The sequence below is a fragment of the Monodon monoceros genome, unplaced genomic scaffold, assembly GCF_005190385.1.
Source record: "Monodon monoceros isolate NGI ecotype Baffin Bay Population unplaced genomic scaffold, NGI_Narwhal_1 Super_Scaffold_22, whole genome shotgun sequence".
NCBI classification, from domain to species: domain Eukaryota; kingdom Metazoa; phylum Chordata; class Mammalia; order Artiodactyla; family Monodontidae; genus Monodon; species Monodon monoceros.
The window spans coordinates 47,590,249-47,614,361 of record NW_021703779.1 but is presented as its reverse complement, the minus strand read 5'-3'; the positions used below and the strand labels follow the sequence as shown (position 1 = coordinate 47,614,361).

General features: G+C 43.9%; 1 protein-coding gene across 4 annotated transcripts in view; it reads right to left on the bottom strand.

Annotated features, from left to right (window-relative positions):
* Positions 1-1,817: 1,817 nt before the first annotated feature.
* The window catches only part of PFKFB1 (6-phosphofructo-2-kinase/fructose-2,6-biphosphatase 1), an 83,423-nt gene continuing 61,127 nt past the window's right edge, over positions 1,818-24,113 (bottom strand). For 2 of the 4 annotated variants that reach the window (XM_029240430.1, XM_029240431.1), the window contains exons 5-14: positions 22,854-22,928; positions 22,355-22,411; positions 20,321-20,442; positions 17,191-17,398; positions 14,293-14,439; positions 10,694-10,798; positions 6,334-6,463; positions 3,619-3,681; positions 2,493-2,557; positions 1,818-2,141 (exon numbers count right to left, since the gene is read on the bottom strand). In XM_029240430.1, the coding sequence (XP_029096263.1) occupies positions 2,082-2,141; positions 2,493-2,557; positions 3,619-3,681; positions 6,334-6,463; positions 10,694-10,798; positions 14,293-14,439; positions 17,191-17,398; positions 20,321-20,442; positions 22,355-22,411; positions 22,854-22,928 (1,032 nt within the window). In that variant the 3' untranslated portion in view covers positions 1,818-2,081. Of the gene's footprint in view, positions 2,142-2,492; positions 2,558-3,618; positions 3,682-5,690; positions 5,769-6,333; positions 6,464-10,693; positions 10,799-14,292; positions 14,440-17,190; positions 17,399-20,320; positions 20,443-22,354; positions 22,412-22,853; positions 22,929-24,113 lie in introns of all 4 variants that reach the window. The other 2 variants (XR_003796356.1, XM_029240432.1) reach the window with 2 other exon arrangements.

Genomic DNA, 24,113 nt, shown 5'->3' with positions numbered 1-24,113 from the left:
TGAGGTTTCAGGTAATTACAACATTTCCACAGCCAAGGCCGATGGGGATGGGTATAAGAGCTGGGAGATGTTATAAGAAACCCCAAGGTGGGAGGGCAGGGTGGGGAGATGAGCACAATGAAGGAAGTATGAGAAAATAGTTATTTGGTGCTAAAATGTGTTTCTGTTTGGTGTTTTGTTTTCAGATTTATATCGCATGTTTACAGATACCGCTAATGAATTGCAGCAGTCCTTCCCATGGAGCCAAGGTACATCCTTGGAATCTTTGTCCACGCAGCAATCTAAGCAGATATTACCAATCAGCTGAGGGTGACATACTATGAAAAAATCTGTTTGCCAATCCTGCTTTGTTGTTTGCTTTCTGTGTCTTGTCATATTTGATATGAGTGACATTAAATTTGAAAAATGAATTGCGGTTTGTTCTGTCTTTTAATGTGCCTAAGTTGTTGTGAGTGACATTTTGGGTTCATATAAGAGCTAGAGATCAGCATAGCTCTTTGGGGAAGGTGGGCTCCAGCTTTAGGCTAAAAGGCAAGTATGACTTCGGTGGGGTAGAGATGTGGGGAAAGCATAGCAGGCAAGGGGATAATACCTTAAGTCAAGATCTAGAAGGGGAAAGCCTGGAACAGAAGGCAAAGGGAGAGGGTTCTGGAGAGTAAGTATAGATTCATTTTGAGATATTTGTGTAAGAATGGGAGGGACGTAACTAAAGGTGGACATGGGAACAAGGGAGGACTTTTTTGGGATAGGAGAGAGACCTGAGCATGTTGCATAGACAGTGGGGGCAAAAGCCAATAGAGAAGGACAGGATATAGATATGGAATAGTCAGGAACTGACTGAATCAACCCATCCTTGGGGAGGTGGGATGGATAGAATACCAGAGAATAGAGGGTGACCCTGACTTTGAACAGGATTTAAGGTGGCTCTAGAAGGAGATAAATGTAGATTTGCTTCAAGCAGTGATCCCAATAAAAAAAGCGATGTGGATCATACAAGGTTTGTGTCTTGCTGGTGGTTGTGATGGAAGGACAAACAAAGTCAGGGGGTGTATGAGTCTGTCTCTTCGCAAGTGGGTTGCTGCTATCTGCCCACAGTAGCTGCATGGAGATTGGCTGAAGAGATAGAATGTAGGATGCAAGCTGGCCAGGTATGGAAGAACAGTGAAGAGGAAGAGGACTGGTGGATTGGGAGATAATGGAGGGATCAAAGGACTATACTCTTGATACAGTACAAGAACAAATATTGTTCATTCAAGAAATACTACATACATGCCTGCTGTGTGGGAGGCATGCTGCTGTGGGAGGCATCCACCCTGTGGATGACACAGAGAGTTTTAAGGACCAGGGGGCCAGTGGTTAGATAGTGGGATGCTTGTATTTAAGAAGTCAGACGGGAGAGAAGTCTAGATGATGCCAACCAAGCAGTGAGTGGCTGAAGGGAAGATGCTCACTGAAGTTGAGGGGGCAGGACACTAGGAGACCAGGGTATTGTCTGAATCATTTATATGGACAGTGAAATAACTCAGGATGGCAACAAGAGTTGGAGAAGGAAGGAGAACTGTGGTCTGAGTGCAGATTCTTCTTTGAATGTAGGGATGAAGGTGTCATGTTCCCAGCCATGTTGCCCACGAAGAAACAAGGCCATAAGCACTCACATGAACCTATCTCCACCCTCACATTTGGAGGTACTACTCCAAAGTCCTTCTTTCCAGGAAGTTCTCACCCAGTCCATACCCCGACAGCACCAGAGCCATTTCATAGGGTCAGGATCTTAAGAGGATCTTGTGGGAAAAGCCTCACAATGACCTCCTTTCCCCTTTTGTAGGCAGTAAGAGAAGTCTTTATTGATCAGGGAATAGGAATTAAGAAGGAAAAAGTTTCATCATGACCTAGACAGCACCTTGGTTGTAGCTAGAAATCAAGACCTGTTTTGGAGCTGATGAGGGTTTCTTCACTGGAAGCAGGTCTCTTTCAGTGAGGCCAACTCCAGAGTGTTCTCAGGGTAAGAGAATAGCAACAATAGCAGCTCCTAAACGTGAAAGATAGCGAGGACAGAGGCAGTTTTATGTCTTAGAAAGGGCTCAGTAGTGGGCAGGGACAGTGTCCAGGGCTTCCTCAGGTTCCCGGCTGACGTCCACATTCTGAGAGGAGAGAACCCAGTATTAGCAGGAAGCAGCCAGCAGTGTGGAGCCCCCACCCCTCCCTGCCTCTTGTCCTCACTGCCAGGCTCCCCTATTTCAGCCAAGCCTGGATCCTGACCCTCTTCTCAGGCAAGCCTGGGGGAACCTCAGCCAGAGGCCTTTTAGGCAGGGTTGCTCTAGCTGTGCGTGTCTAGGGTGCCTCGGGTCTGGGCTGTGGTTCCTGCATTTCTGGGTGCTGGTTATTCTACCTGTTGGTGGAAACACCCAAGCTCTGTGGGACTGGGGCTGCCTTTCTGCAGGGGAGGGTGCTTTCACCATGTGCCAGCTTAGGACACAGAGTCCCTCACCTACCTCAGGCTTCTCCCGATGTGTGTTTACAGCCTCCACGTTCAGGTAGATGGACTCCACTTTGCAGCCTCAGAAAAGAACAACCCGTTCATCCATAAGCCACCCGGGTAAGCACAGGTCTTTCCTGAGGTGTCATTCCCTCCTCCACCCGTCACCACCCACACCCCCAGCTCCATGCTGTGTGCAGACTGTGACTGCCCTTTAGGGAGAGGAATTTAGACCACTTGTGTGATGTCAGGGGAAGACACTAGGCCTAAGATACAGGAATGGGGCATCCTCCCAGCTCTTCCCCTAATAGTCTCAGACTTCTCTGAGCCTCCCTTGCCCAGTTGTCAATGGGAATGAGAGATGACAAGAGATGATTTTTGCACCCCTCCCCAGCTCTTGTCTGTGAGACAGAAACCTAATAATAACAATGGAGCTCTGTGGATCCTCCCAGCTGTGTTAGGTGCTAAAGTGGTGGAAGAGTCCTGGTGTCTCTGCCTTGGGGCGACCAGTCCCAGGTAAAATTTATTTCCAGAACTATGCGGTTATGGCAACATCAGAGGTGTGGAAGGTCACAAGGGAGTTCTAGGAAGCCTGAAGAAAGAGGAAGGTGGTATCATTGGGGCCTGGAGCGGGCAGAGGAGGCCCAATGCCTATGGAAGCCCCCTTAGCTCCAACCCTGTGGATTGAACACTAATCCAGGTTTCAGTACACCATCTGCCCTGTTCATACTCCAGAATAGATTTGAGTCTGTCTCTTCATCGCTCATGAACATTCCAGAGCTCACTAATGCCCCCAAAGAGAGTCTCAACTGCCCGGGCTGGTCTTTGAACCCTCTCTTCAAATCTGGCCCCAACATACACTTATTCATCTGGTCCCTTTTGGGGACCCCGTCTTCTACAGCTTTGTGCTGTATGATTGGTGCTCTGGTAGAGACAGAGAAAGCTGGGGCCAGGTCCCAGATTTAGAGGCCACCTCAGTCCTTCCCCATTCTCATCTTGCTATCACCAGCCCTGCCTCTACCAAGACATCCAACTACCCACCCAGGAAATCTCTCTCAGGACTCTTCTGGGAAAATGCTAGGCACTGCAGGCACGATCATGGTGTCTATGTGCTTTTCCCCAGATGAAGGTAGGGGACTCACCATAAGCCACAGGTGTAAGTTTGAGCACTGTGTGCAGAGGGCACCTGAGATAAGGCAGCTCATCTAGAAAGGGGGAGAGAGCAGCCCTCAGAGACAGGGTGCTGGGGAAGGCACCACCTCCCCAGACCTCCAGGCTTGCAGCACTCTCCCTTCCCACCCCCTTCCCCATGGTTGTCTTCACCTGGGCCCTGCTCCCCCACAGTCTTCAGAGACAGTGCTGAGAGCAGGGTGGGGAAGGAGGAAGAGAGCAGAGAGGCAGCCTCAGGAGCAGGGAGGAAGGAGGGCCCTGGAGATCGCAGACAGACCCTGGGTCCCCCAGACGCTGAGGATGGTCACCTCGGAGGTGGCCGACCTCCTCACCCACAGGGCAAACATAAGACCAAGGCAGGCCTCCCTCCTGGCCCCAACCTCAGCCCTTCCATGGGCTCCCCCACCACAGAGGCCCACAACAGGTCTCAGCAAGTGTTTTCTGAGGCCCTACTATGCGCCGGGGCCGTGGCTGAGGTGTGCGTGCACCTTGGCAGCTCCCGCAGCTTTCTCCCCAGCCCAGGCCTGTGCCCTCTGACTCCTGGGACACTTGTTGATGGACAAGCATTCACCAATTCACTTGTTTCCAGTTACTGAGGATTATGTATAAAGTTGTTCTGAATATTCGCATGCAATTACTCGTATGGCCTTGATGACATTCAGACAGCCGTGATGGGAGGTGATGATCAGGCCCATTCCATGGATGAGGACACTGAGGTTCTGAGAGGGAAGGCACTTGCCCTACATCCCACAACCAGGAAGTGGCAGCGCTGGGACTCGAGCCCAGGATGCTTTGAGGCCAAATGTGTGCTCTTCCCACTGCAGTCTGCTGCCACTGCCTTCGAGGGACTCACAGTGCTGTGGGGTGACACCCCCACCTCACTCCTCTCTGCAGACATCCACCCTCCTGACCACCCAGGCAACCTATACGGCTCCCCATCTCCCTTCATTGAGCCAGAGCTCCACCCGTCACGGCCTCCCTGCCCCTGAGGTTCACTGTAGGCTTTTAAGGCCTGCCACTGACCACTCAGCCTCCTGACACATAAGATTTGGCAATTTCCTGGGCAACCAGTCTGCTCCTCCTCCTTGCCTTTGTCACCATCATCTTCAGGTGCTGGGCCCAGTGCTTTTGGTGCACTATCTCATTCCATCCTCACTGATACTCTGCAGGAGTTACTGTTCCTCACTGCACACATGACAAAATAGATTCAGAGAAAGGAAGCGACTTGCCTGAGGTCTCTGACCCAGCTCTGCCACTGCCTGCACAAGTGACCTCAGCCCTGTCTTTTCTCTTTCTGTTCCCCAAAGTTCCTATCTCTCATAGCACAGGATTGGACCCAGCTCTGAGGTCTTATGGGTCTGAGTTCTCAGTCACACCATCTCTCTGGGTCTCAGTTTCCTCACCTGAGTGATAGGGGCAAGAGCATGTGCCCAGTCCTGCCTGGCCCAGCTCTTAAGACAGCTGTGAGAAGATGGCATGGCCTGTGCATGAAAGTGGGTAGTAAGTGGGTAAAGCAGTGTGCAAATGGGAGATGCATGTGCTTCCCATGCACCTCACATATGTCTGAAGTGAGAGGCCTCTGGAATGCACCTGAGATTGGTACCTCTCCCTGCCCCACTGAGCCCTGTGATCTTGGGCAATTCCTTCATCCCTCAGAGCTTCCATTTCCTCTTCTGCACAGTTGGGGTTACAAGGCCGGCCTCACAGTCTCAAAAATAGTACTGAGCAGTAGAGATGTGGACAGTATCAGAAATCTAGTAGCACCACCCCAACCCCTGTCATCTTTTTTCCACTGAAGAGATTGAGGACCAAGCAGAGGAAATTACTTGTCCAATGTCAAGTTTTCAAGTCCCAGGGGTTCCAATTCTAGATGACTCCATATTACAAGTGCCCTTTGCTTGGAAGCTAGCGTCATAGAAAAGATCCAAGTCTGCAGGATATTGTACACTTCAAATATGACTTTGCATTGTCCTCACACTCCCTCCCTCCAGTATCCTGGAGATGTCAATGCTTCAGCATCCATGTCAGAAATGGACTCTCCCACCTGAAGGTGACACAACAGTCTCTTGCCAGGCCAGCTGCCTTAGTTTGCATTTCAGTATTTGTAGTCAGTGTAGATACTCTGTAAATTAAAATATCTAGATGTTTTTTATAAAAAGAAATTATCATTTAAAATTTTTAAATGAAAACATCAATATCTTGGGGAAATCATCCCTATAACAAAGACAGAAACCTATAATCAAAATCAAGAGACCACAAGAGGTCCCATTCCACCTGAGAACAGCATGCCTCAGACAAATACTGGCTCATCTTTTTCAGGTTGAGGCAGACTGTTAAGGTTGGCTTTGAAAATGTTATCTCAGAGTAACACTGATATTAATAATAGCAGCTAACACTTATATGGCCCATACTTTGTGTCATGAACTGTTCTAAGCTCTTTATGTTAAATATGTTCATTTATTTAAACTTCATCATTATTCTCCCCATTTTACAGATAAGGAAACTGAGAACAGAGAGGTTAAAGTATTTTGCCAAAAGTATTATGTGACAGAGCAAGAACTTGAACACATGCACCCTTGCTCTAGATCCCGTGCTCTTAACTATTAAGATATAAACCACCAACTTCTGGTGTCAGAGTCTCAACTCACATGCAGCTCCCATGCCAGGAACAGAGAGAACAGTGGTACCTGAGCTCTTGTCCAGGAAGTAGGCCAGGAGGCACCGCATGACAGCCTGGTGGCAGATCACCAATACATTTTCCTGCCGTTCTAGCTCCATTATAACTGGCTCCAGACGCTGGACCAGATCCTCATAGGACTGAAAGGGAGAGAAACACTTGGGTAAGAAGAGGAGATGAGGCACATTTGCCCAGAGGAGAAGAACTCTACACTAGGAATCAGGAAAACTTGGCTGTGGCGCCAGTTCCGTTGTTGGTCCAGCAGTATGACCTTAGGCAACTCACTTCCTTCTTAGGGCCTTAGTTTCTCATCTATTAAATGGGGCAACCAATATAGTGGAGTAGATAACAATAATAAAATTTCCACTAAAATTCCCTAGAAAATCTGGATAAAATAAATGTCTGCACTGCTGATCTTTCAAGAAAATGAAGGAAACATTATGAATATATGGTTCCAAAATGAAGAAAAACTGGAAAAAAAGAGTGATAAATGGATATAGAAGCCACAACTCCCATGAGGGCATTTGCCAATGACAGTATCCAAGAGCCTTGAGCTTTTAAAACCTTATAGAAACATGAGACAAGGCCTTAGGTGTGTACGAGATGGGGATTTGGGACTGAGACTCTCACAAAAATCTGAGACCTTCAAAGGACTACATCCTCAGAAAAACTATAAACTAAAAAATATATCCACAGGCAAAGGGAAACAGTAAGAAAATATATCTGTCTCTGCCTGACTCTTGGTGGAAAAAATTAGGAAAAGCCTCCTGTAAGAATGTATAACCACAAGCCTATCCTCAGGTGGATTTGTGGTTGAGAATTATACTACCTATGTGTTTTAGAAAATGCTAAGCTGAGAGTTTAATAAAAAGTGATTTCAAGTCATTAGCTCCCAAGAGTGTCTGGAAGAAGCAAATGGAAATTCTCTCTGGATTCTCTCAACTCAGACTGCATGGGATTCCCATAGATAAATTTTCATCAAACTGAAGCTCACATAACATGCAAGGAAAATAAGCTATCATGAGTAAAAATAAGCAGAAACAACAAGAACCCTAACAACTTAAGATAAAGGATCCACAATATAAAATGAATATGCTTGAGATTTTGAAAGAAATGAAAGATTGAATCAAAAATGTAAGGAAGAAATAAGATGCTATTGAATATATGATCTAGATTTGAAAAAGAACTAAGTAGAATTTCTATAAGTGAAAGATATAGTCATTAAAATGGAAAACTCAATGGATACAGTAAACAGCAGATTAGATACAATTCAAGAAATACTGTTCTGGAAGATAGAGCTGAAGAAATTACTCAGAATGTAGCAAAGAGATTGAAAATAAGAAGAAGTTAGGAGGCATAAAGGATAGAGACAGGACTAACACACATCCAATTGCACTTCAAGGAGATAATAGAGAAAATATGAGAGAGGAATATTTAAAGATATAATGTCTGGGAATTTTCTAGAATCGATGAAGAATCCTAGTCCTCAGATTCAGGAAGTCCAATTAACCCCAAGCAAGATAAATGAAAAGAAATTAATATTTAGACATATCAGAGTGGAACTTAAAAGCCATAGAGACCCAAAGACCCTAAATGCAGCCAGAGAGAAAAGAAATGACAATTAGACTTTCAGGAGACTTCTTAACCATGTTAGAAGCCAGAAGACAGTGGGGACAATATCTCCAAAGTGCCGAGAGAAAACTGTCATCCTAGAGTTTTATACCTTGCCAAAATACCATCTAGGATTAAGAGCCACCCCTCCTTAAAGACATTTTTAGACAAAAAGAAAGGTGAGTCTACTACCAACAGATCCTCCTAAAGAAACTTCTAAAGGAAGATAGACATTGAACCCAGAAGGAAAACTTCAGCTGTAAGGAGAAAGAATGATCAAGGGAATGATCAAGGGAATTGGATATATGTGGTTAAATCTAAATAAACACTGACTGTATACAATATTATTTTTTAGCGAATAAGAATTATATTTTAATTGGATAAGTGATTTTACCCCTTTTCAACTATATAAGATCCATCTAGGAGACAGTATGGAGGTTCCTTAAAAACTAAAAATAGAATTATCATCTGATCCAGCAATCCCACTCGTAGGCATATATCCAGAGAAAACCAAAATTTGAAAAGATATATGCACCTAATGTTCACTGCAGCACAATTTATAATAGTCAAGACATGGAAGCAAGCTGAATGTCCATCAACAGATGAATGGATAAAGAAGATGTGGTATATATATATATATATATATATATATATATATATATATATATATATAAAATGAACTATTACTCAGCCATAAAAAAGAATGAAATAATGTCACTTGCAGTAACATGGATGCTTCACTTCACTTATCATATTAAGTGAAGTAAGTCAGAGAAAGACAAGTATCATACGATATCACATATATGTGGAATCTCATTTTTAAAAAATGATACAAATTAACTTATTTACAAAACAGAAACAGACTTACAGATATCAGAAACAAACTTATGGTTACCAAAGGGGAAAATTGGGGGGCGGGATAAATTAGGAGCTTGGAATTAACAGACACACACTACTATATATAAGATAGATAACCAACAAGGGCCAACTGTATAGCACAGGGAACTCTACTCAAAATTATGTGATAACCTTTATGAGAAAAGAATCTGAAAAAGAATGAATATATGTATATGTATAACTGAATCACTTTGCTGTACACCTGAAAGTAACACAACATTGTAAATCAACTATAATCCAACAAAATTTTTAAAAAAGAAAAAAATCCATCTATGTGGGTACAAAGTTTATTAAGTGGAAGTAGCTCTATTTTGTCTAGCATTTATAATAATTCTACTCTGGTAATATTGATTTAACTTAAAAAATATAATATGTTGGTATTATAGGAACAAATAGTGATATAGTCTGATAGATTGTTGTAAATTGAAGTGCTTCAGTAAGCATTAATTCAATCAACATCTACTTAGTAAGTTGTGCTTACAATAATAAATTTATTAATAACAATAATAAGTCATCTGGGGGATAAGACACAAGTTTGAAGTAAAATATAAAACAACAATTAACATGTAAGTTAAGAGAGGGAGTGACCAGAGTTGTAACATTTTTATATTGTTTTAGGGGGTGGGTGGAGATATTGATTTTTAGATTTTGTCAATCACACATATTAAAATGTTAAGAGTAACACTAAAAGAAAGGAAAGAGATTGTATAAGTCAAATATAGATGTAAAAACTCTATCAATTCTAAAGAAGGGAGGAAAAGAGAAAAGATAAACTAAGCCTAGAGAGCTCAAAATAAGAGAATAGAAAGAAGTTCAAATAAATCAGTAATTACAATAAAAGTAAGTGTACCAAATTTACAATTCAAAAGACATACATTTTCAATTTTTATTAAAACCAATAAAAGTCAACTATACACTGTCTATAAGAAACAAAACAAAAATACACAGAGAAGTTGAAAGTAAATGACTAAAGATGAACTAGGCAAATACTGACCAGAAGAAATCTTATATAGCTATATTAATATCATATAAAATACACTTTTAGGCAGAAAGCATTATTAGGGGGAAAGAGGTTTGCTCACTATGTAATAATAAAATATACAATTCACTAAGGAGATATAATTGCTTTAAATTTGTATGCCTCTAACAACATAACCTCAAAATATATAAAGGAAAATGAGGGCAAAGTCGGACTGACTTCATAATGTCATTTTTGAGGATGAAAATACACATGTGAAAGTGCTTTGTAACACAGGATATCTATTGTTTTTTCTCTGATATCCTGCTTTCTGATCATTGTTCCCTGGAATCTATCAAAAATGGAGTATGACTAATAAATATTCTAACATGTGGAACTGGCTAAATGGAGACTGGGTTGAAAACAACGAGGATTTATCTCACATGGGAATAGGGAACTGATAGTCTGGTTCATGTGGTGGCAAAGAAGTTGGATAAACCATTAGCCATTGTCCCTTGGGACTCCAACCCACAGTCCAGAGAGGCTGGAGCTTTAGGCAACTTAGCAATAAAATGTCAGGAAATTAGAGTATATTGAACTATTTCAAATACCTTTAGTGTAAGGATATCAAATACAAAGTTTAGGACAAAGTGAGTCCTCCTGAAAGAAGACAGGAAAATAATCAGGCAGATGTGTAGCTTTTAAAAAAAGAGGAATCTGTTGCCTATAGCTAAGAATGAGACAGCAAAGGGCCAGATAATCATATGCCTTGCGGGATGGAAGATGCTGCAAAATTTGCTTTACCCTGTTTTTAAAGCTGTCTAGGAAAATATGGAATCCTGGTAGTTGGAATAGAGATACTGGGGAGGAGTCCTAAGAGTCTGGCCACCCCTCCAAACCTTACCTCTCCCTTGGGATAGCGGTAGCGATATTTATCTTGGTCTCGTAGTGCAAATTCTTCAGGGTAGTGTTCTTGGATTTCTTCGTAGGTCATCTCCTCACAGACACCCTGAGAAAAATTATTTGGGGACAAAAGTATTCACAAGTTGAAATCCCCACAATCTTTACCATAGTTCTGAAGCCAATGATTGTGGAACGTTAGCACACAAGCACCTGGGTTTCTGTGAACACAGCTCTAGGTCTGCGTCTGTTGTCTGAATGTATGTGTGTATGTATGCACAAGGTGTGTAGCTGTGTGGATGTGAGAATGAGTGCATGTGTATAGGTGTGTTCAGGCTGAATGTATGGTGGGTATCTGGTGTTTCTCTATGGTTGTCTCAAAAGGTTTATAGGTGTACATTGTATATATGAGTGTGTACTTTTATAAATTTGTGGGGATTTGTGACTGTGTTTATCTGTGTGTGTGCAGCATGATTATGGTGTGTATTTGTGGTATGTTTAAGGTTCTATGCTGTTGGTTGTGTTTTTGTCTCCGCATATGTATAGTGTATTGGTGTGAGTGTGTGTGTATGAAGACAGTTTGATCATCTAAGAATCTGCCTGCATGGTTGTCTCTGTGGTCTGTCCCTCCATGTGGGTCTCAGTGTGTCTGTGGTATGTGTATCTGTGAGTGTGTATGTCCCTGATTATATGTGTGAGTATCTGTGTACCTATGTCTAAGGTCTGCATTAATCTGTGGTAATATGATTGAGGTTATGTGTCTGTACTGTTTATATGTCCCTGGTATGCCTCTATGTGTCTATGCGATGTAGATATATGCAAAGACTGCATGTGTGTCTATGGTGAGTGTGATATGTATCTCTAAGTGTGTCTGTCTGTAAGTGTGCATGTGTGTGCATGAATGGTGCAAATATGATTGGTAAATGCATCTGAGAGGGAACCTGTGTTTGACTATTGGGTCCATGTGTCTGTGAAGTGCATGTCTGTGAGTGTAAACATACCTATGGTGGATGTCTGTGACTGTGTAGGCAGGCACATGTGTGTGCGCACATCCACAGCAGTGCTTTCTTGTGTTATAGCATTTCCCATCCCTCCTGCCCACACCTCTGCTCCAGGACCTCTGGCAGATAAAGAAACAGGTATCCACAGACTTCTCAGAAGGCAAGAATTAGTAAATTCCTAACAGTTTCAGAGTGGTCCTTGGGGAGATACACTCTCCACACCCAAAGGAATCAGGGGCTCAGAGAATGAGTTCCCACTGAGAAATCCACAGAAGTGAGGTGGCTGCTGGTAGAGGTGGGAAGTGATGTTGGGTTTGTAAGATTTCCTTCTGGTTGTGTAGATTCCAAGTAGACCTTCCTGTAGGGGAGCAATGTGCTCTGGTTGTTGTCTTTTGAGCCATCAACCAAGCTTCCCTTAGGGTTTAGGTTCACCCCTGCCCCAGCCTACAGGAAGACAGGCAGTGTCAAACCTGCAACTGACACTGTCCATAGGAGAAAGTGCACCCTGTATATACACAAGGTCCTTCCAGATTGGCTTTGACTTTCTATTCTGAGGCATGCTGGGAGCCTGTTGCCTGTGGAAGTGGCCACTGACTTTATTGACAAGGAAAATTGCTTAACTTCTCTGAATTTTATTTTCCTCATCTGCAAAATAAGGATAATTATAACTACCTCACAACAGTAGTTTGAATATTAGAGATAATATATGTAAAAGAGACTAGTACAGAATGTACAAGGCACATTTTAAAAACTCAATCAATAGAATATATTATTATATTAATTAATATTATTTAGATTATACAGTAATTTAAATATATTAATTTAATCTAATGTTATTAGATTAATATATCTAATTATTAATATATTACTGAATGGAAAAGAAACCAGAAAATTAGACATCATTCTAAATTCTTCCTTCTTCCTTACCCATCCCCTCATAGCTAATTCCTGAGATTCTTCCTCTTAAATTTCTCTCAGATATATTCCTTTTTCTTCCCTCTCCATCTGCACTGCTATGACCTTAGTAGGTCTACACACACACACACACACACACACACACACACACACACACACACACAATTCCCTCTTTCCTTATCCTGCTTTCTCTGCATGACATACTATTCCTGATCCTCTCTCTCTGGCTCACTGTTACTCACCCCTTAGGCTTTAGCTAGGCATCACTTCCTCTAGGCAGATCATGGCTGGGTCAGATACCTTGCCCCAACATCTGTGTGCCCACATTCTAACCCATCAGAGCCTGTATCATGCACACTATTTTGCATTCCTCTGTCTACCCTGTTTTTTTCTGAAAACCCAGTGAAGACAGGGACCAATCTCTGTCTCCAGCACTACTCCAGAGCCTGAAATGGAGTAGGTATCCAATAAATGTTTACACCACATGTGGGCCAGAAACAAACAATAACTGAACAATTATGATGAACTGTTGCTTGCATGTATTTTATAACAAATATATGTGATATGTATAACAATGTTGTATATCCCTTTTCTAAATATGTGTGCCTCTGTACATCTACAGTTAAGCATATATGTATTATGTATACACAAACATACTTCTCTGTATTTATCTAGCAGGCAATCAGGTTAACCTACCTACACTCAAGTTATCCACATCTGTAGTGAAGCTTTTACTTTAGTGTCTAACCTGAGGTCAGTGTACCTATAGTGCAGGTGAGACGATGGAGAGGAAACACCTTCTCAAGAAGCTCATGGAAAAACCTGACTCTAATGAGAGACTGCCATGTCACGAGGGTCATATGAAATATTTACCAAATTTTTCTTCTTCATTTCATCTCCAATATACATATGGGCCATCACACCTTCACCTCTTGCCTAGACAAATGCAGCCATCTCCATACCGGTATGCATTCTCATTCTGGCCTTCTTCTCACCTAGTCTCCACACATGACCAGAGTGGTCTTTTTTTAAGAAAATGTGAATCACATTCAGGCCACTCCTCCTTGACTTAGACCACATCAATGGCTTCCCATTTTTAGGGCAGCATCCAAATCCCTCAACATGGGCTATAAAGCCCTATAATCTGTCTTCATTTCCAACCTCATCTCCCTTCTCTCCAGACCTCACACTCATTGTCCCAGACTCTCTGCTATTTTTCCTCAGTTCCCTAAACATGCCATGCTCTCTTCTTACCTCTGGGCTTTCACATGAACTGTTCCCTATTTCTCAAATTAAAATTATCCCTCACCCCAGTCCATTTTGCCTGCTTCTTGTCTCATCTCCAGCTTCCTCTAGGAAGCTTTCCTTCTAAATCTTCCACCACTGTCTTGTCAAGAGTACCCTCACCTTCTGAGACTCTATAGTCCCTTGTACTTCCCCTCTCACAAACTTTTGTCACATGCAAAGCAATGTCTTATTCACGGCCTGCCTTTGGGCTCCGTGAGAGTAAATACCTTGTCTGTTCTGGCCTTCACTGGATCCCCAAGACACAGAACAGTGTTTAGCACAAGAAATGTTTGTTGAATTAATTAGGTTCCCCATATGAGCCAGAGTAGAGGCAATCCAGGGGATAAGCCTAGAGTCAAGCCTCACCATCCACCGGGAAATCCATCCCCCTCCATCTCACCGCATCAATCTCATTCAGGGCCTTCCATTGCTCATAAGGAACACCCAGGGCTTCAGCTGTCTGGATAGTCCTCTTCATGTGGCTGGTCCACACCTTCAGGGAGCTGATGCCCTGGGACTGAATGAAGTTGGCCAGGACATAGGCATACTGGGGAGTAGGGGTGCAAAGAAGGAGAGCAGGGGAGAAAGAGAGATGAAAGAAGACAGGGTGACCATGAGAAGAATTTCAGATCTGCCACAAATAATGGAGTGACGATGAACAAGCAAAAGTAGAGTTTAAATATTCCCAATTTATAAAAAGTCATACTCTTGCCCGTGTGACTAAGAACCAAGGGAATAGAGAAGAATATGTGTATTTATGTGTGTATATGTGCATATGTGTGCGTGTGCATTCACTGATGTTTGCTCACAGAACCTCCTACTTGATTGTTCATTTATTCAAACAGCCCACCTCTAACATTTGTGGAGCCTGGGAGAAAAGTACAAATGGAAGCACTCCACTCATAGTCTACTTCCCTCCTTTTCCCATTTCTGCTCCATCTTGCACTCCTAGGTGCCTTGAGTACACGTTTATGGATAATCCAGTCACAGGAACAAGTTCTGTCCACACCATATCTCCACCAATCTCCATAACACACAAACAGTAACCCCTTGGCCACCCCTTTGCCTAGGGGTGAACACTTCTGTGACATGGCCTTTTCTCAGGTGAACAGACTCTGGGATGTGCCCATGTAGGTAATGGAAGCAGACTCTGGGCAGGAAATTCTAGTGTTTTGGGTACTCTGAGTGTGGTCTGGAAGTGTATGGGGGTGGGATGTGGGGTACATTTATCTTTGACCCTGTGAATTCTCATTGTTTGAGCAGGGGACCTGGTACCCAGGTTCTAAGGGCATTCAAACATTTACTGAGTGTGTGTGGCCATGTGCTGCGTACTGGGGTGTCCTGTTATTAAGACATGGTCAGTCCAGTAAGGGAAACAGTGACAGCACCAAAAGGAACCACTTAGGTTTGTGGGAGCCCAGATGAGCAAGTGGTTCACTATTCTTCTGCATATAGGCATATTATTCATCACAGATGGTGTGTGAGGAACATCTGCACAAATGTACAGATACAGGCACACATTTTTATGTACAAATATAGGCATTGTGTACACACATTCTAATTATGGATTATGAGTCAGCAGTCAGTGTGCTCTGGTGGAAGGAGTGCTGACTGGGAGACAGGCGATGGGGGTTATGCCCGTGTGGCCTGGGACGTGTCCCTGGCCGTCTCTGGCCTCATATCTCCTGCCTATAAAATGCAAACAGCGTTAGCTCACTCAGCCTGGTCTCTGTGAGTGTCACATTGGATAGTGGATGGGGAGCACCCAGAGCGCTCCCTGGCACATAGTAAGTGAGAGCTACTGTGATTGGTGGTGGGCGACAGTTGATGGGAAACTGCTTTGTAAACAATGCATGGTGCACTGTGCCCTTTAGCATGAAGGTTGGGGCCAGGCGTGTGCATGTACATGTGCACACTTGTGTTCAAGGAGGCATGTTGGGTGGAGATGGCCACGTGTCCAAACTGGGTGCTAAACTGTGCAGGCAAAGCCACGGACAGCCCTAACCAAGAGACCCCTGGCTGTAGGTGGTGCCACGGGCTAAGGTGGCTCCTCCAGTGGTCTCTGACTCTGCGAGAGAGGCGAGAGTCAGAGGTCAGAGTCTACCTTGAGGGGAGGCTACCAGTCTGAAAGTAACAGAAAATGATCCAGGAGGACCAGGCCTTCCGGTGTGACGCCTTGCCTGTGATACTGCCAGCTCTGCAGTGGGGGAGGCTGAGGAGCAAGCATGAAGGCCTGGTTTTCAGTCCTGGCTCTGTCCTTTACTGGCTGTGTGACCAGGGGCCACTCTCTGTTCCTGTGTGGGCCTCAGCCTCCACATCCATAAATCAGTGACAGTAATGGCCACTGCACAGAGCTGCTATGAAGATTAAATGAGGCCACACATGTGGGAGCAGATGGTGCCGTGAATGTGCAGAGGTGTCCAATAAGAGAGGAAGCTCCCTCCCTCCTGCACCTCATTTCCCACTTGTTCCACCCCAAGCCATCCTCCCAGCAAGAACAATAACTGTGTTAACAAGCCCAGGGTCAGGGCCAAATATGGGAAAATGTGTCTCTTTAATTGGCCAGCACCCATAATGTGCAGCTCACTATTCTCAGCTACAAAGAGACTCCCACCGTGAGGGTCAGAGATGGGCCAGAAATGGGGGGAATGGAGCCCAGGTGACCTGACTAGGAGGGCAGGAAAGGACAGGGGAGGGCTTCCTGGACCAGCTCATGGAGCAGGAGATGGGTCCTGGAAGGGGTGGAGCAGGGAGGGCAGAAAAGAAGCGGTAACTGGTGGGGGACAAGTGCTGACCCTGTGATAACCTGTAGTGGGGGTTTGGGGGAGTAGAATCAGCCCTGAGTAATGGAGGAGAAGACGGATTCAAAGGTGGGGCACTTTAAGGCAGGTATCTGTGCAAATGATGGTCACCAGCTGACAGAGGGGACAGAGGAGGACAGCCTTGGTGGGGAAACTGCACAAGCAAAAGCACAGTGTTGTGAGAAAGATGAGGGGACCAGTCAGGCAGGAGAGAGGGTGCTTATTGTAATGGGGCTGGAGGAGCAGCCAGATCTGGGAAGGCCTGGAGGACCAGGACCAAGCCATTGGACTTGCAGATGCTGTTGGCACTTGGGAGCCATTCAGTGGGTCAAAACTGAGTGGCTGATGGGGTGGAAGAGCAAGAGTGACCAGAACCTGCTTTTATCCTGCCACTGAGTACCCCCATCCTCAGGACCCAGGCAGCAGCCACCCCACCAACCCACAACCCACCTGGACCATATCAGCCAACACCTCTGAGTGCATGGGGCCATCCCTACCTGCTTGCCCCGAGCTGAGAGGCCAGAGTCACCTCCGATGCGGCCTCTGAGGTTGAGTTCACTCTCACCGTGCCGGCATAGGTAGATGGAGCGGGGTGTGACGTGGATGTTCATGAGATAGTAGACTGTGCGGCTCTGGATGTGGTCCTGCACTCGGTTCACCATGTAGCGTGTGCCCACGTCGAAGATCTTGATGTAGGACAGGTGGCTGGGCCAGCCCAAGCAGGAGCAAGGGCAGCTCAGGGGCTGATGGTGGAGAGGCTGATCCCAAGAGAAAGCCCCAACCACACACCCTGCCTTCAAGCTTCCTCCATAACCCAGCTCTCACCTACCTTTCCTCTGACAAGGTGCTATGCCTTGCCCTGGTCTGGGTACCTGTTCTAGAGACTTGGTTCCTGGTCACTCTGAGGAGCTCACTGCCTGCTACCATCTCCTTTTCTCTCCTTTCCTCAATCTCAGTTTGAGCCAGACTGTCTTTTTACTTTCACTCCTCACACTTCAGGCATCTAGCGTTCTCTCTTTTGTGGTTCACACTGCTGACATACTCAGAGAGAAACAGTAATCCTCTGTGTCCCTGACTGTCTCCAACATCTCACAGGCCACTTGCATTTGCTGACCATTTTGTGTGTATGTATGCACCTGGCAGGGGTGGGGGCTTCAAAGTGTGTAAATCCTCATAACCATCCTAGGAAGCAGAGATTATTATCTCTGATAGGTGAGGAAACTGAAACACAGAGAGAGGAATTGATTTGCCTAATGTCAAACTCTCCAACCATCTCATCTATGACTCTCAGAACTTAAGTAGAAAATATCTGACGTAGCCTTGTTGCCTTGTTTCTAGTACTAGGTCCTGAGTGGCTCTAGGAGAACTTCCAAATTTTGTAGCTTAGTATGACATTCTACGTGCCTTCATACACTGGTCCTGCTTTGCCTCACCTCAGTGTTCCATGTCTATGCTCATAACTTCTCTGTTTCATTCTAGCCTTAATGCTTTTGCTGAAATATTCTCTGTACTCCTCTACTTTTATTCAGATTTAACTAGGCCATCGCAAGGTACTGTTCTCTTTCCTTGAAAATATGTTATTTGCCTGATTTCCAAAGTTGAGCTCCTATGCATCCATCCTTCAAGAACCAGTACATTCACTCTCTTTAGAAAGTTTTCTTTGAGCCCAGGATCATATGAAGTCATTTAAAGGTACTTCACATCAAAAGTCTTATAGTAGCTAATGCTTACCCCCATTATGTGTAATTTAAAATAAAAATTATAAGCTATATTATAACATGAAGAAGGTCTACTGAGTTCTGGTTATATTTTTTTCTGTTTTGACTACCTTGATGCTGTTTTTGAAATACAAACTATTAAAAGCTTTCAAGATTTTCTTTTCTTATTTTTGGTGGACTCTACCTTGCTGGTGCCCTAAACGCATGTCTAGTCCACCTACTGGGTAAACATGTTCTTCCAGACCTTTTCCTCCCAGTTGGACTGGGTCCCCTCTTCTGTGTTCCCCCACCCCACTTGCTTTACCATCACCACAATTCTGGTCAACTGCGTACTCATTGTCTTCCTTAACCAACTGGGCATTCTATCAGAACAGAGATAGATAGACCTTCCCTCTTTGGGTTCCTAGGGCACAGCTTAGGAGTGGGCCTTGATGCATGGATTGTAAATGTCTGTTGATGGAAAAACGATTAGATAAAGCCAACTTTCAGAATCAGTTGTCCTCAGACCCAAACTGATTCATCAAACACCGAGTACCTGCAGCAGTCTAGGCCAAAGGCTAGGGGCTTTCTCAATGCTGTTCTTTCATTTTAGCTCCCCTCCTTCAAACTTCTTCCACCATATGCTACTATTCATACAGTGCCTTTGTGGAAATTTGAAAAAGTTTCCCCTACTCCAGTACACATCTTGGTGAGAAAAGCAACTGTACCCGTGACCTGGCACAGTGAACAATATTCACAATTGTACACAAGGTCCTGCCCCTTGACCTGAGTGTCTAAGCCTCATGTGACACTTTTATGATATAGGGATGTGGGAGGAGGATAACCATGATGGAAGTTTGAAGACAAGAATTTGAGTATATATTCTGCTACTCACTCATTGTGTGGCCTCAGGTAAGCCCTTGCCCTGCTGTGGGTCTGTTTCCCCATCTAAGAAGTGAGGCAGTAACAATGCTCACCTCTGGGGACTTTGGTTGGACAAAGTTGGAAGGACGCTCTTTAAACTTCTTTGGGTGGTGATGACTGTTAGAAGCCTCTTTATACTTCTTACTTGGGGCCCAAAGGGTCTGAGTGACCGGGGTCTCTTCTCATCACAATCCATTTTGAAAGAAAGTGAGGTTCTGGGTATACCCTACGTCTAAAACTCACATCTTCCCTGTACTGCCAGCTAACACCTCTCCAATCTTTAGTTGGTATTGTGAATGAAAGTTTCATATTTTTAATGTATCTTCCCATATGTCAAAGCACTATGGAAGCTATCTGAGGATAGAACCTACCTCTCTTGCCCTTATTTACACCCCCGATGTACACCATAGCCCAAAGAATCCAAATACTTACTGGTTGAAGGTGCATGTGTGTTGTGAAAACAGACATGATTAAGAGACAGAATATGTAGTTAGAATCCTAGCTCTACCCCCTGACTTGTGGTGGAAGCTTGAGCAAGTGGTTTCAGCTCTCTAAGATGCAATCTCCTCTTCTTGAAAATTTATGATCATAAGACCTATTTCAGCCTCCTTAACAGGGATGCCGAGGGGGTTCAATGAAACAAAAAAGGTGAACATGTTTGGAAGCTGAAATACCATCCATGTGTGAAGAATACTTTTGAAAACATAATAGCAACAACCACAGAAGAGAGGCATTTCTCCCCCCCTGAGATCAGGGTCCTAATATGTCCACATTGTTCAGGAAAACACTACTTCAAGCCCCTTATGATGAACACCTTACACAACAAGGAATCACCACCTCATGGATAATTAGAGCTGGGAGGGCCCTTGAAGACAAATCAAGTACAGTTTCCTGATGTTACAAATAAAGTTGAGGCCCAGAGAAGGAAGGCATTCCTCCAGGTCCTACAGGACATCAAAACCGGTCTAAGGATCCTGACCTTTACTTTGGGGTTCTGGGTTCTTACCTGTCTAGTTCATCATCCAAGGGTTGGTAGTTGACCTCATAGCACTCAATTCTCTTTAGAAAGTCTTCCAGAACCTTTTCATGGTCACAGTCTATGTAATCAGGGCTGCCAAGTTTCACTTGCTGGAAGAAGGGAGAAAGATGGAAGAACCATGGGAGACAGAGAATCCGACAGTGCCCTTGGGAAGAACCCTTAGAGATCACTGAGTACAACATTCCTCATCATAAAGATGAGGAAGTTGAGACTTGGAGAAAGGTTCTTGCCCAAGTTTACAAAATCAGTCAGTTGAAGAGAATCTGTACTGTGTTAACACCTCATTCCTTATCCCTGTGTGCTCAAACAAGGTCTGTTACATTATATTCAGTTCACACACTGTTTAAGAGAAACATTTATAAGTGGCCTGGAAATTGTGGGTGAGAAATGGTTGAAGAAAAGGAACAGGAGATCTTGGCTGGGGATCATAATGGCTTACATGTATTGAGTGTTTACTGGGATAACATGGCATATATTGGCTTTAGATTTCTGAGGGGCTGGCAACTCCTAATCCCTTAATATATCTACCTTCTCCACCCACATTCACCATCTCAGTGAATGTCACTATCATCTACTCAAGTCACCTGAGCCTAAAATGAATCTGGGAGTCATCCTAGATGTGTCTCTTTCTATCATCCCCCACCTCTTAGAAGGTACCAAATCTTCCCCCCTGTATCTTCTAAATATCTCTCCAGCTGGCCTCCATTCTCTTTCCTGGATGCTCACTCTAGCTTTGTGACTGGTTACTCTGTCTATAGCCTAGTTACTTTCCCATACTAGCAGCCAGAAGGATATTTCTAACATGCACATCTGAATATGGAATTCCTCTGCTTGAAACCCTTCACCATTTCCTCACATCTTTTAGGACAAAGTATGAAATATTTTAGCAGGTGACTCATGGCTTGTTATGATTGGGCCCCAAATGATTTCTTCATCCTCCTCTCCCATTGCCCCTCTAGACCTCCACACACTTTGCTTTAGACAACCTAAGCTATTTCTAGTTCCCCATAGATGCCATACTTAGTATATGCTATCCCCCTATTTTCCATTCTTTACTTGCCAAATTCCTATGCATTCTTCAAGATGAAGGTCAGCTATTACCTTCACTGAGAAGCCTTCCCATGCAAGGTTAGGTCCTCAACACTGTGCTGCCACAGCCTACTTTGTTTCTTCATCTCAGCACTGATCTCACAGAATTATGTCTATAAAATTGTCAGTCTCCCTCACTAGACTGTGAGCTCAAGGGCCAGGCGCTCCCCTATCTATTTCTGTCTCTAGTACCCAGAATGGTTCAACCCAGGTGTATGTATTCAATTTATGTTTAATCAACAAATGGATGGATAGGTGGATGGATGAAAAGGAAAGAGAGTACTTGGACATATTCTATGCCTCAAGAGGCAAAATTAGGACCAATGAGTGGAAATTACAGGAAGGCAGATTTCAGATTGATTGGACTGCACTTAATGAAGGCAATGAGCTTCCACACCTGGAGGTACAAGGAGAAAATCTACACAAACAATTAGCTAAGATTTCAAGTTTCTGATGAAGTGTTGAAGGAGGTGACCTTTAAGGTCACCTCTGTCCCCAAGATACAGTAATTTAATGAAATAGGGAACAATAAAATGTAGTGAGTGAACTAAATCTAGACCACATGCCTAGAAACTGTAGAAAACAGCAGTGATAGCTCTGATATGAATTGTGGGTCAGAAAAAAGAGCTTTCAAGGCAGACATCTAAGCTTGAGGTCCAGTCCCAGTTCTACCTCTTCCTGGCTGTATGAACACTTGACAACTTACCTCTCCTCTTGGAACCTTAGTTTCCTCTCCAATACTTAAAGGAATTTCACAGAATCATTGTATGCCAGGATGATCAGGGAATACTTCCTATAGGAAGTGGGAGGAGAAGCTCAGGGAAGACACCTCCTTTAACTGCACAGAGGTATTTCTAGGTATGATCCAAATCTGAGACAAAATAAGAAGGAAAGGTGACTGGTGCTCCTTACTCTGATGTTTTCTGCAATGACGTCAGGGTCATTACAAATGGACTCGATGAAAAAGACCTGTAAAAGAAACAGAAGAAAGATTTCCAGCAAGGAATTATGTTTGGTAGGAGTCAAACATAGCTTGACCCCTTCTCAATGGCTCTGAGTCATCTTTAGAGGTATCTCTGACAACATAATTTCATACAGTGGTGCTTTCAGGATTCTGAGTTTTATGAGTCAGATTGGCCCTGAATTGTAGTGGTTCTCTCTCCTCCTTCCTCATACCCACCCCCACAGTGTCAACTTGTCAGCAATTATCTTCCATTGCCTAATGTGGCACCTCTTCTTTCCTGTTCTGTTCTGTTTTGATGCTTCTAACTGTGACCTGGAAAATCCTACAACTAAATTAAAATGCTGACCCTATGGTAGCTGATTTGGCATCTCTTCCTCCCCTGGTTTGCCTTTCTTTGGTGTTTGTTAAATGAGTAGGCTCTAGATAAGAGTTAGAGAGTTACTCTACCTTGTAACCATGTTCTTTAGCAAACTGCAGAATCAGTGACCGTCGTTCTCTGGTAGTGTTGGTGGCATCAAAAACCTAGAGGCACACGATGAGATTGGTTTGCTCTGAATCTGGCTCTGATAGAATGCCTACTTTTTGACCATCCCTGTGCTAAGTAGAGGGCTTCCAGAAGGAGATAAAACTTGAACAGGGTTTTGAAGGATTTGGAAATGGCTTATATCAATTTCTCAAGCACTCATTGAGCCCTCACTGCCTGCCCAGAAATGTAGCAGACTCTGTAGACATAATAAAGCAAGAGGAAAATGGTGGGGGTTTATTAGAGTTATTTTACAGGTAAAGTAGCTGAGGCTTAGAGGAAGTGTTTGCCTTAACCAATGTCACAGAGAGACAAACTGTCACAAACTCTGACAAAGCAGAGTTGGAACTGATTCTCTCAACTCCTAGGTGAAGCTTCTTCCTTCCCTATCACTTTGGAGCTCTTTGAAGCCCTTTTAGAATTTGCAACTCCCAAAGGTCTATGAGATTAAATTGATTAAATGTTTAGTTAAATCTCTAGAACTTAAAAATGTTTGTATTGCAGTCAAACTCTAGTGTAGTCCTGCTGAATTCTTGGGGATGGAGTGGTAGTGTATACTGGTTAAGAGTGTAGATTCTGGGGACTTCCCTGGTAGTCCAGTGGTAAAGAATCAGCCTTCCAAAACAGGGGATGCAGATTCGATCCCTGGTCAGGGAACTAAGATCCCACATGCCGCGGGGCAACTAAGCCCATGTGTCACAACTACTGAGCTCGCGTGCCTCAACTAGAGAGACTGCGTGCCACAAACTACAGAGCCCACACTCTCTGGAACCCACGTGCCACAACTACAAAGCCCATGCACCCTGGAGCCTGTGCGCCACAACTAGAGAAGAGAAAACCCGCACACCACAATGAGAGAGAAGCCTGTGCAGTGCAGTGAATAGCCCATGCACCGCAATGAAAGATCCCACGTGGTGCAACAAAAGATCCTGCAAGCCTCAACGAAGATCCCATGTGCCGCAACTAAGACCTGACACAGCCAATAAATAAATAAATAAATAAATAAAATTTTTTAAAACAAGAAAGGAAAAAGGAGTGTAGATTCTGGAACTATACAACCTGTATTCCAGTTCTGGCCTGCCGCCTTGGTAAAATATTTAATTATTTAATCTCTCTGCACGACATTCTTCTGGGCTATAAAATGGAGTATAATAACAATACCTATCTCATGGGGGAGGGTGGAA